The sequence below is a fragment of the Neodiprion virginianus genome, chromosome 2, assembly GCF_021901495.1.
Source record: "Neodiprion virginianus isolate iyNeoVirg1 chromosome 2, iyNeoVirg1.1, whole genome shotgun sequence".
Classification (NCBI taxonomy): domain Eukaryota; kingdom Metazoa; phylum Arthropoda; class Insecta; order Hymenoptera; family Diprionidae; genus Neodiprion; species Neodiprion virginianus.
The window spans coordinates 23,097,426-23,110,915 of record NC_060878.1 but is presented as its reverse complement, the minus strand read 5'-3'; the positions used below and the strand labels follow the sequence as shown (position 1 = coordinate 23,110,915).

Sequence of the window (13,490 nt, the reverse complement as noted above, 5' to 3'; positions counted from 1 at the left end):
GCAGAATAAAAATTTTGCATTACTGTCCATACTTTTATTTGATAACTAGTGTGGAATAGCCTTGTAATTAGGATTGTTTCAATTTTTATCGCAGAGTAACGGGATTCCGTCACAGGATATTGAGCTCCAGCCAGGAGGCATCGCGAGTCCGTCAAACACCGTTAGCGAGCATGGCGGTGGTCATAGTGTCGAGGATGAGGCATTTAGTGAAATAATGATTCACCAAGGCATCCACACGATCGAGTATGTCCTCTCGACAGTATCACACACAGCCTCGTATCTTCGATTATGGGCTTTGTCGCTGGCTCATGCTCAGCTGTCCGAGGTGTTGTGGGAGATGGTTTTACGCCAAGGACTGGGAGCTGAGGAAGGAGAGTATGTCAAATCCGTCATACTATTCTTTGCCTTTGGAGCATGGGCGCTCTTTACACTGGCAATTCTTGTCATGATGGAAGGTTTATCTGCTTTCCTTCACACCCTTCGACTTCATTGGTAAGTTTATCTGCCTCAAACTATTGATGCTTCGGGTTTAGAAAGGTATTTTTACATCAACTGCTTTCTGAAAAATTATTCTTACATCAAATCTGTCTGAATTTTAATTATTGCCAACGGACAAGTTTTGACGAATCAGCAAACCAGATTTCTGTAATGTGGACAATGTTTTATTCCAGAATTTTTTATCGTTTTGCCAATAGTTCTTTGTGATTTATTAATTTTGTATTGCCCCACAAAAAAAAAATATAAAAACACATTCATTTTAGTATTGCGTAGCAGTGTATAATAAGAATCCAAAAGATTATCATGTATTTGCTTCAGGCCGACTTGATTATGATCTGGTGACTATGGATCTTCACATAGAGAAACTGTTTGCTAACTACTAATCACTTTGACGTAATTTAGTCATCAACGTTCACTAGGTCACACAGTAAATGTCATTTGTTTTTTTATTTTCTGCAAGTATCATATCTGTTCCAAAAATTAGGAAAAAATTGAATTTTTTTACGCTTTAACACTTTTTTAAGTTGGGAAATTAATTTTTCGTTAAAAAGTGCGTAAATCTTATATTTGAAAATAATTTGGGAAAAAATAGGTGTGAAATAAGTAGAGTTTGCTAAACGAGTGAATTAATTCGATTAATATCTTTACAGGGTGGAGTTCATGAGCAAATTTTACACAGGAGACGGATACATTTTCCAGCCGTTCTGCTTCAAGACAATTTTTGAGGCCGAGGATGCTGAAGACTAAATAAATTATTATATGTATACATATGTAACGTGCAATGAGTATGCTGTAAACATATTACAGATATTGCAACTCATATTTTCGTACAAGAAAGTTTGAATCACACATAGCCCAATCGTATTACACTGTATATGCTGGAACGATTCGAAAAGCACAAGCAGTTATCGAGAGATATTTTATTTACAACATATACACCTTATTTTTTAACGATTTTTGATCTCTCATAAACCATCAGTGCCTATCGAGTTAACAGAATAATTATTTCCAAGTGAGTCACTCTTGTATACGTAGCTCTTCAACAGAACTGGAACAAAATTATACAAATTGCTTTGAAGAAGTGTTTTAAAAATTGAAGTGCTTGATTGTATTTTATTCTAAACAACACACTGTATGATATTGAGTCTTTATTGAGACCTGTAATTGGCTTTAGGGCCGTACGTCACCTGCGTGCGGCACTCATTTCAGACGATGATTTCGTAGTTTCATGATTGTAGGGCGCACATACATGGCTCTTTTCAAAAATTAACTCAAAGTTTACTGTATATTTCATAAAGGATATATGACAGATGCACGGGCCATGAAAAATGCCAATACTTTGGCTTTTCTCGTCACTCTGTATCAGGATGGGTATTGGTATTATATTTGTAGACATTAACTGAAATGAGAATAGGGAACTGCATGTTTTTTAATTTAGTTTTATTCGAAAGTAGAATGAACAATAATGAATTCCCTAAGACAGTATTTTTTTACGAGCCATAATAATTATTTGTCCTCTCAATTTTCTCGGCAAATTTGAATCGGCAGCCATTTTGCTGGACCCCTCTATCAGCGCTGCCAGGTGTCACGTTCGGGAACTATGCTCGGCTGTAAACACTGTCTGCTTCGAGCAAGCCGGAATCCTAACTTTATTATACACCATGTAAATGTAGTTTGCATCGCACCAAGCCTTCCGTTTTAATACATTAATTGGCACTCGGATAAATATCTTTTCTGGAGTTGAACTTGTATTTTTACACGATGGTACAAAACAATACATGTACCAATCTAAATTTGGTCGCGGAGCTGATGGATCCATAGTTGTCTTTTTATTTTAACCAAACTAATTGTTATTTACAGAGATAAATACAATTTTGACAACGCCGACCATGCTTCAGAGCTTCAAATATTAAATTGCAGGTTAGGATTCCGGCTTGCTCGGAGCAGACGGTGTTTACAGCCGAACATAGTGCCCGAACGTGTCACCTGGCGGCGCTGATAGAGGGGTCGAGCAAAATGGTTGCCGGTTCAGATTTACCAAGAAAAATTAGTGTAAAAGAAAAAATTATTGCAGCGTTAATGTTGCTCGAAAAAAGAAACTGTCTTGGGAAATTCATTATTTTTCATCCTACTTTCGAGTTCAATAGAGGAATATAGAGATTTCAGATGCATGCAAGTTCCCTATTGTGATTCAAAACTGACGTACGGCCTTAATAACCGCATTTTTAAGCAATACTTGAACTTGTGTATCGAATTTGTGAATACTTCCACCGAAACTTATACAATTACCTCAGTTCATTACTATATTTAACGAAAAAATGCCTTACAGCCGGCACTCTAGGTTTCTCTTTGTCTCACTGACCTTTGAATGGAAATAATTTTATGCAGAATTCAATTACCATTGTGATTATAAATGCGCTACGCGGTTATAGGAAATTGAAAAACAAGAGATGGGCAGAGATAGGGAGAGAAAGAGAAACAGGTCTTCCAGCGCACAACTATTGTTATGTATTCATTCCAAATGTAATTAACATTAATATCTATTTAATATATCAAATGGTTACTGTACATATGGACGTTCGATTAAGAGAGTAAGTACAAAGCATTTTCAATTCTCTAGCAAATCTATCCGGAAAAGAATTTTGATTCTATTGAAAAGGTAACAAATGATTTTTATTCTTCTACCAACTGCGTCGCTATAAATTGTCGACGGGTGAACCAATCAAAATTGTCGTGATATATATTTTATTAGTACCGAAATCGTGTAATATTGTATTACATCATATATTAAATCATATCATATTGTTGAAGTTATTGCGTGTACCCTTACTTATTGCTCAGTCCTTACATTTCATCCTATTTCAGTTGTCAAGTATGTGAAATGGATTTCATACGAACGAATGTGCTACAATTGTGTTTATTAAGTAATATAGGTATACCCACTGGCCTCTACAGGGTGTCCCAGAATCAAGTGGCCAAACTGCCCAGGTTATATTATAGAATCAGTCGAGATGAGTAAATTAACCCAAAGAACATGTGGTGTCCGAAGTCGCGTTCGCAAGATACGACCAGTTAACAAAACGTCTTGTAATGTTCTTGTAACTAGCTTCAGTTATAAAATTTGATGTTGGAACTACTTTCGTTTGAAATTCTGTAAGTTGAAACCGTGTTATCCATTTCCATCGCACGTCCCCATTGTTGTGTTTGGCAAAAATTCAACTACAAGAGTATTTTTGTTTGACATTCGTAGATTTGAACGCGTTATGTTTCACATCAGCAGTCGAGTACACTTATCAACACGACGAATGAAATCAAATTTAAGAATTTCAAACGAAAGCATTTCCAATATCAAATTTTATCACAAAAACCAGTCATTGCAATATGTAGTGTTCTGGGGTTGGCAACCCTGAGAGCAAAAAAGGAGAAGCGAGAGAAAGGAACAAGAGAAAAATAAAAGACGAAGCACTCGCCAGATATACTCGCGTGAATATATGTTGTTTTATTTATAGACGTCTGGAAAATAACACAATATAATTTTTTAACCAGTCGTATCTCACGAACACGACTTTGGAGATCACGTCATGTTCTCTGGGGTAATTTACTCATCTCGAAAAGTATACAGATGAGTGCATTCATCCGATTATGCTGAAACTTTGGTGAGTTGTGCGCACGCTCCCGAAGGTTTCTGAATCAGTACAACCATTTTACAATTGGTGTTAACACAATTTAATAATTTGGGATTGTTAATTGGAAATGTGAAAAATTGGAGTAATGAAGAAGCGAGATGAAGTAGCTGATGGCGTATTTGGACTGTACGCAATCAATTTCTCTTGCGACATTGCGTTGATATAGTGCATCACAGAATTGATTTTATTCTCTTATATTGGCAAAATTTCGACAATTTAAATGGGTAAATGTAAATGGTTGATTTGAAAACATTTAAAATGTTACATGCAAAATGCTATTTATATTTTAAATGCGTATTTTTAAATGAAACCATTTCAAACATTATCCAGCAGTGGATATAGTGCATCACAAAGTCGATTTCAACATTATTTCAATCGTCAAAATTTTGAGCAAAAATCCAAAGGGATTACTCTTTTCAAGACTTTTTAGTAGAAAACTTTTCATCTTTGAATCTATTCATACGACTCTTCCTAGACTAATCAGACGTCAAGTATTCCAAAAAGGCGGTTTCATAGTCATGGGACTAACAGTTGACAAAATGCAAAAAATATGGAGAAAATTAAATTATTTATTCATTTCATACCAGGTTACATGAAACCGTAACAATACAATATCATACATTATATATGCAGAGGTCCGTTGCGCTTGTACGCAAGCCGGAACTTGAACTATACTTACTATAACTACGACAATGATTATCTGATATAATATTTTTCGTATTCTGCTTAATTGATCCTAGTTAGATCACGCCTCAGTAGAATCGCATAATGGTTATACTGGATGGAATTCACCCCAAAGTTGATACTTTGCTTCAAAAATGAGTTCTAATAACGAAATTTAGGTATTGTTTAAAAATCGCAGAAACAGCTCTCACAGTTTTCATAACAAAATTTTCATGTTTAAATTTTGTAAAACATCAGCAAAGTTAAAGAAAATACCAAAAATATCCAAAAAACATCTTTTTTTCACGTGAAGAAAGAATTTCACGCGCCACGAGGTCCATATCCACGACTAAGGGACTTTACGAGAAGTTTGAAAAATGCTTGGGATAAAATTCAACCCGTTTATTATGTATTATAGTCTTATTATAAAAATATAACTATATATATAAAAAGATAATTCTTAAAATTCTTCTGTTTTTTTTCTTGGAATATTTTTCTTAGATTAAGGATTTGTATATTTTATGATGTAACCAATGTGGTAATTTTATTCGCAGTCATGTTACCAGTTTGTGATGGTAAAAATACGGTAAATTTATCGTTCACGTTTACCACTTACATCTCTAGTCACTCCTCGTCCGTTGCTCGCAGCTTATTCGGACTGCCCGCAATCGATTTCTGTCGCAAAATCATGTTGATATAGTGCGTCAAAGAATTGTTCCCAGGATTTTTCAAAATCCCCCAACTTTCTACCAACAATCCGAAGGGTTAGCTTTACTTTTTTCGTGATTTTCAGAACAAAAATTTTTTTTCCTAGAATCTATTCATACGACACTTCCTAGATTTATTGGACCTCAAGTATTCTAAAAACGGCGTTCTGATCGTCATGGAACCAATTGCTAAGAAAATAGGAAGAAAATATGGAAAAACTCAATTATTTATTTATTCTAATCCACGTTACATAAAATAATGACAACACTATATCATATATTATAGGTGGTATATCGTACCTTGCAGAGGTGCGCTAGTAAAGACGACAATGACTATCTGATATAATATTTTTCTCATTCTGTTTAAGATTGTGCATATTGAACTCCTTTTTTTTGTTGTGATAACATTGATCAACAGTGGTTTTTTTACCCTTGACATTTGGACGGTCTTAGAAAGATTTGATGTCAACACGCCTAGAAGTAAGCATAATTTTTAGAAATTGGCTCTAGTTTTTTATTTTATCGACATTTTCATGTACGATCCAAAAAAGCAATATTTGGATGAAAAATCCGATGTTTTGTTCAATCTCTAAAATTTATCGAAAAGATACTAAAAAGTTCAACAGAAAAAGTTTCTGTGAATTGTGGTGTTTGAGAACATATAATTTACGAATAAAATCATCATTATATTAGATTCTCCTTCCGTTACAATACAATAATAGCATAAAAACTAGAACTAATCTAATATAACCATGATTTTATCCTTAAATTCTTCGTTCTAAAACACCAAAATTCACCGAAATAATCACGGCGATAGAAAATTATTTTCTTTGTGTTCAGCTGTGTTATTAGGGTAAGTAATCACTAACTTCATGAAAACTTAGGATCCCATAAATTGTCGATCACAAAAGTGGGAGTCATGAAATCAGTAATGCTAATTTTGATAATCGTGATAGTGTTGTTGAAATGTATAAAGCCTACCTTTCACTCATAACTCACATAATAGGCAATAGGCGAGCCTCTCCACCGACAGCTCCATAGTGGAGTAAGGATTGGTCTCAGGTGATGCAGAGAAAGAGATACGCAGCTGAAGTATTTAGAGATAGTACTTCGAAGTAAAAGTATGATAATTATATTGCAATTGAGAAGGAAACTTAAATCTTATCGAATAAAATAAAAAATGAAGCATTCAAAAAATTTTGCATTTCTCTGAGTCCACAAATGGATACTCGTAACATATGGGGTGCCATAAAAGCGTTCGAAAGAAGTTTAATATGGAAAAATTTACCGTTTCTTCTTCGATGGCATATAGTATGATTCAAACTGCTTTCCAGAACGTTACTCTAATCCTTAGTAAACCAGAAAACCGGTATTCAGATCTGATCTCTAATTCAATTCTTAAAGCCCTACCAAAAGGGGGAATCCACCTTCTTTTGAAAGTTTTCATCAAAATTATTATAGAGAGTATTTTCCCAGACTCGTGGTTAGACTATGATGTATGCTCAATAATACCTTGGGGAAAGGGTTATAGATTGATATCTTGTTCCGCAATGGTGGCTGAATCTCTCGAGAAATTTTAACAACAGACTACGTTGGTGGAAAAGAGGTTGAAAATATCTGAAATCAAATCGTAGTTATGTATTTTCACTGGAAGAAACATTATAGATCAGGTTTATAGAGTTTTTCTTATTGTCAGTAATGAAGAGGTCATTAATCAGGCTTCTGTTGTAAACTTTTCAAGTTTCTGGGTGTAAACGAACATCAGTTTGGTGTCCCCCGCCAATTTCGTTACAACTCTTGTATATTGTATAGGACTTGGAAAACTCAAAGTCTTTTTGCATGGGTCTTTTTTCATCAGCAGAAAAACGGTTTGAAAGGGTGAAAACGACATCCGAAAATGACTAACACCCAATGGGGTGTTTTCTGAGATTCCCATAGAAACGCTTCATGTATTTGGATAAAACCAACGCTGGAATATTTCATTCATCAACAGAAACATTTCAGCTTTGGTTTCATTGGAATGCACCCAGCGTATCAAGAAATCATCCTGTTGGGGGCCGATGTTGCAGGATCTTTTCACCCCTTGAAACCGTTGTCCTCCGATAAAAAATATACATGCCATTTCCCTCGTAGAAATGATTTCTGCACCAAACTACAATAGATATACAAAGCCGGTTCTGAGTACAAACACCTTCTTTACCGACCAAGCCGCCTATCCGCGCATCCCAGACGCAAACCCTTGAAGGTTACCTGGCTGGCATTTTTGCCGGCATTGTTTTTTCGATTCGTTTGAAAACCGAGCATGACAAATCGCGGTTTTTCCAAACGGGTGGATGTTTTCACAGTCCAAACGTGTTTCGTGGTTGCCGGTAGCAAAGGATATTCGTACAACTCCCAACTGCGGAAGCTCATGGAGACAGGTGTATCTTTCTCAATGAAATTCAACAGTGCGATTTTTCATTGATCCGACAGCTTCACTTAGGGTACTAACGATTCCACCTGATCGATCACGATTCTAAAGTCTTCGTCTTGATTTCGAACGATGGCATTTAAATCACTTTTTCATCTTGAAAGAATCAGCTCGTGTTTCGCGTTAACGATGATCTTGCGATAGTCTTCAGCGAAGCCCAATATCATGCTCAAGGGAATAACTACATCAAAGTTGCCATCGGCATCAGTTAATTTTTTCGTTTCCTAAGCATCGAGCCATCCAGCATTTTCCATGAGCCAACTTTGACCAGGGTTGAGCAAAGCGAAACCTTACAGCAGGCTGGTCAGACCAACGTTTTTAGATTCATCAATCTCTACAGCGTTTAGTTCGTACCATACATCTTCGAACAAATGGCAGATGGCGTTATTGACTAAAATTGTGATCGCCGCTGCAGTGCCGTCCGATATTCCAGAGAAATGCAGCGAACTCTTGCTCGGTAATACGCATAAATCCTGATGCTAAGCGGTGATTCGAATCTCATCTTTGTTGTTGAAAGTTGACGATGCGTATGGTTTGTGTGCGTGTATTTCTTGTTGGGCGATTGATTCGTCAAAGACGACAGGTGTTTGAATGCTCAAGATTTCCTCCTCCATGGTACGTAGCAGGCAACGAAACAGCAGAGTCGCAGTTTCATTTGTCGGAAATTCCTTTTCCAAAATGTGTCAGCTTTAGACCCAAAGCCATCAGGAATTCCACGTTTCGACGTGTTAGTGGTTCGGGAATCGATCGATGACTGACTTGATCGGGACATGCTGAATGATTAATATAACTCTTTTTGGACAATCTGTTATATACAATACCCATATTTTATTGCGATTTGATGTGCAGTCTCACAGTTATAACTTCTCCGTGAAAATTAACCAGGTCTCAGTCTTGATCGACTAACCGAAGCTGTACGTGATCTATGGTCTTGACGGTGATCGGAAGATAAATGACGTGCGACGGCACTTCCACGATCTTATATCTCGGCGGAACGATAGGGAAAAATTCGTGAATAGTATGCACTTTGCGCTCGTGGACGTAGGCACTCGTTGTAATGCTGCATTCGACTCGCAACGCGTTGACCTTGAGAATAGCTACAGGCATATCCGAATGGCGAGTTTGGTTAGCTACCAATACGCGCGGTGTAAATCCGAGAAGCTGACCAATAGAATCGTCAGGTTCTAAATTTACGATATGGTTACATTTGATTTCGTTACATAACGTATTGTTGTGAGGCTTTATGCTGATTTCAATGTTGATATTTTTTAACGCGTCTTGAACATATTCTTGAACATCCTCAATTTTGTAGCTGCCAGTGGATATAGTGACTACCTTATCGGCTACGTATATTTTATTGTGACCGACATCAACGTTGGGAATGGAATTGAAGGTTAACAGATCAACGAGACCGAGCACATAATTTTTGTTTAGAGCAAGTTCGATCAAAGGAAAATATTGCGCTTCGAGAATCGAAGACGTTCCCGATATCGTTAATGTAAACGAATCATCCATGACTGCAAGTGCTCGACTGACGTTATTAAATTGCGTGTCATGTTTATATAACTCATCGCTTAGAAATTTCAGACACAAGTGTCCGCAATCGGATGGACCGTAATCCTGATACCTTTCATCGTTGTACTTAACGGTACCAACACCGAGATATTTCACGAGGTCTAACGGAAGTTGAAGATGACCAAAACTGTCGAAGTAAACTACATCGTTGCCGCGTTTCTTATATGCAACCCAGTGTGTCCTAGGACCATCTTCGTCGTCGAGATTGACTACAGCTGTCTCGTTTTTACGCGGTTCGGTTTTGGGCATTTTGTTACGCATGAAGACACCTTGGAAGTATGGGATTTTCATGATTTTTGCATACTTAAGCAAATCCTAGTTGGTCAACGCTCGGCGTGGTAGCTCCACGCTTAGTTTTTTGAAAAATGAAGAACGAAACCCTTTCTATAAGGTTTGAGATGGAGACCTTTACCTAAGGCGATCGCTTCCATCGTTTTGTTATGTCGTTTGCTTTCCTCCAATTCTCGTTTAGCCGCGCTCGCATCGTTTACAGTTACTGCTATACCCGCAGCAACCCCCGCTCTCGCACCCGTAGCGCTGAGACCGGCAAAAATAGGTATGAGAAAAGGTAGACATCCGCCAACTTTTGAGGGTACCGGTAGAACGCGCGGTGATCGGACATTATGTTTACCGCATTCTTTTTTCGCAGCTTCTCTAGCACCTTTGAGTGCAGACTTAATGCTTGTTTTCGCGTTGTAGCTCCGAATCACAGACTGTTTTGCCGCTCGTATGATTTTATTCAAGGAAACGTTCTTTGGTTTTCGACACCCCATGCCTAACTTTGTTTTCACCTTCATCGTGTTAGCTACAGCCCAAGCGGCTGCCTTCTCACCCAAATTTGCGTCCTTTGCGAGAACCCGTTTCCAGGCTTTTTCGGCTAATATTTTATCCGCGACGCTTCTAGCTTCAAGATTCTCACGATTTTTCGAATACGCTATATCGTATTCCTTACACGCTGCATCGAGAGGATTGATACCGGAATTGCCTCTCGCGAGTCTTTTTATCAACTTCGTATCAGGACCGCAGTATTCGTAACCGGGAACATGCAACTCGATCGGGAGTTTGTTGATAATGCTATTTACCAAACCTTTCCCACTTGATCGCTTTTTTGAGGATCGCTTACGATCACGTGTGTGCACAATCATATCCGCTCTGCGACTGAGAGAAAATTATTATAAACGATGCATTTATAGAAAATCCAGCCAGTCACGTTCCAGATGAGGTTCGAGATACAATCGACCAAGCTGCCGTAATTCGTCGTAAGCACAGAATCCTCAAGACGGCAAAAGAGTCGCTGCAGGAAACAATGAAGGATGTCTTCAAACCTGTGGTAACCCCGCTGCAGGAATTAGTCAATGTTTCTCGAGACATGAAACTTGTCAAGGAAGAGGTGAAGGAAGAACTCGAAACTGAAACGAAGGGTGAGCCGAAGAACGAAATGGAAGCAGGAGATTCTTTTGAAACTGCAGAGAAAGAGAATCAAACTGATCAGAACAAAGAACAAAGAGATCAGAAAATGAATACCTTGAGATCCTCAACGATAAACGAAGACAGCACGAGTTGGATACCGTGTACGGGGTACGGAGTCTTTCTACTGCCGGGCTGATGGTTGGTGACTCACCGATAAGCTTCGAGCGCGATTCCGTTCGCATAGGCGGTACGCTTTATCCGAAAACTCGGGGACTGCTGAAGCTGCTGTTTAAAAAGATGCACTACAGCGCTCACGTTACCCACAACGACAAGGAGAATCAAAGCAATATCCTTCTCGCAATGAATGCTCACAGAAAGTACTAGAGCGCCTTCGAGCCTATGCGAAACGCTCAGAGCGCCAAATTCAAGCATTTAATTGCTGAGCTGCTCAATATTTCTACATCAGGCAAAGGCGTATCACCATCGTGACAGATGTCGAAGCGTACGGATGAAGGTGTTCTGCTACCTCAGGCTTGGGTTACTCGACAAGGTGTAAGAACAGATTAGTAGTGTATATACGACAGTTGTGGACCACAAAATGGCGGCGTACTGGCAGCGTATCCCGATTCCTTACCGACAGTCGGTATGTTACCACCGCGATGGTGAGCCTTACCCACAAAATTGTTACCAACTGCAGCGTTACCATAGATGGCGCCACCAGTATTTTCACCCGATCTTACCGACAGACAGTTTGACAATGAATTATTTGCTTAGTCAGATGTGCATAGATTTTGATTTTTGCTTAGTCAGATGAGGGGTCATTTCGATTATTGATTAGTCGGATGAGCGGCCATTTTCAATTTTTTCAACGTCAGACAGTTTGATAATGGGATTTTTTGCTTCGTGAGATGAGCAGTCATTTTGATTTTTTCACCGTCGGATGAGCAGACATTACACATTTTTTTTTTGTTAGATGGCAAACATTTTACCGACGAAATTATTATCTCCGATCTCCGATCGACTGGGGTGGAGAGGGGCTGCAGGCGGCCTCGTCGTCGATAGCGCTGGACTCTGGTAGCAAGGGGCACCTCCACCATCGCCTGCCCTGTCCGAAGGCCTTCAAATAATAATATTATTATTAATAATAATAACAACAATAATAATAATAATAATAATAATAATAGTAGTAATAATAGTAATAGTAATAATAATCTATAATTTTTCCATACGATTATTTTTCATTTTATTTTCTGAAGAACTATTTTTCATTTTTTGAAAACTTTTTTTAAGTGTTAATCAAATGGGAAAAAAGTTTTCGGGAAACTTTTTCGTTTTCTGGAAACTTTTTTTCATTTTCTGAGAACTTTTCTCGTGGTAAACGAATAAATATGAATAATTGCTCAATATATTAGTAATAAATAAATAAATAATTGACGAATACATGAATTTACATGGTATTCGAATTTTGAAACTTCGATCTGCTCAGTATCGTATTGCTGACGAAACGTCTCCGCTTCATGAAGGATCGCCCTGGGTGTCAAACGCATATATTTACAACGGTCCTATGCTCTCAGTTCTATCCTACGGCTAGTTTATTGCGGGGTTGCAGCACACCCTCCGAAGTCTGGTGCCTGTTTGCCCAGGTATCAGTTGCATATTACCGTCTTACCAGCTCAGCGTCAATTATTCCCGTACAGTAGAGCTAATTTTGTGTTTTGTTTTCTCATTTTTTTTTTCACTACGTATTAAACACTGTGGGGTGGGTCAACTTTTGGTGAGCCCCTCAGACGGTTCTTATAATCATTAAACGTGATGCTATTTATCGTTGAAGTTTTACATCGTTGACACGCTTACTCACTTTAACATCGTTGCCATATCTCCGTTTCATCCTCATCCGTGGTGGTAAATGTGTGCAGTTTCACATTGATCTAACGTATTGATGACGAAATGTCTCTGTTTGATTAATGGTTATCCTTACAGCAGTACTATGTCCACAGTTCTATCATATGGTTAGTTTATTGTGGGGGTGGTGGTAAACCCCTCAAGGTATTGCGCCCGTTTGTCCAGGTACCAGTTGCATATTACAGTCTTGCCAACTCAACGTCAATTTTTCAGTACAATGGGACTAACTTCATGTTTTTTACTAAGTATGAGGCATTGTGGTATGGACCAACTCTTTGTAAGCCTCCCCATGCGATGCTTATAATCGTTAAACGTGATGGTGTTCAACGTTGCACTTTCAGCATGCTTGACACGTTTGCTCACTTTGATGGTAAATGTGCCCAGTTTTACTTGTATCCCCGATGAATTCGGTCATAATTTTTCCATTGTTCCCATCCTTCATCAGAACGCGAGGTGTGAAATGCTCGAGACAAAAGAGGTAAAATCTTTATGATCCTTGTGAAGCTCTATAGGATATTTGGATATCCATCGGTTCAGGATGTACCCGATCGGTGGATCGTCCGAGTGAGTTGATATATC

The 13,490-nt window shown here is 38.2% G+C and overlaps 1 protein-coding gene across 7 annotated transcripts in view; it reads left to right on the top strand.

Annotated features, from left to right (window-relative positions):
* The window catches only part of LOC124298781 (V-type proton ATPase 116 kDa subunit a1-like), an 86,045-nt gene extending 74,137 nt beyond the window's left edge, over positions 1-11,908 (top strand). For 6 of the 7 annotated variants that reach the window (XM_046751256.1, XM_046751258.1, XM_046751261.1 and 3 more), the window contains 2 exons: positions 95-492; positions 1,149-3,312. In XM_046751256.1, the coding sequence (XP_046607212.1) occupies positions 95-492; positions 1,149-1,245 (495 nt within the window). In that variant the 3' untranslated portion in view covers positions 1,246-3,312. Of the gene's footprint in view, positions 1-94; positions 493-1,148; positions 3,313-11,847 lie in introns of those variants that run through there. The other variant, XM_046751262.1, reaches the window with a different exon arrangement.
* Positions 11,909-13,490: the final 1,582 nt, after the last annotated feature.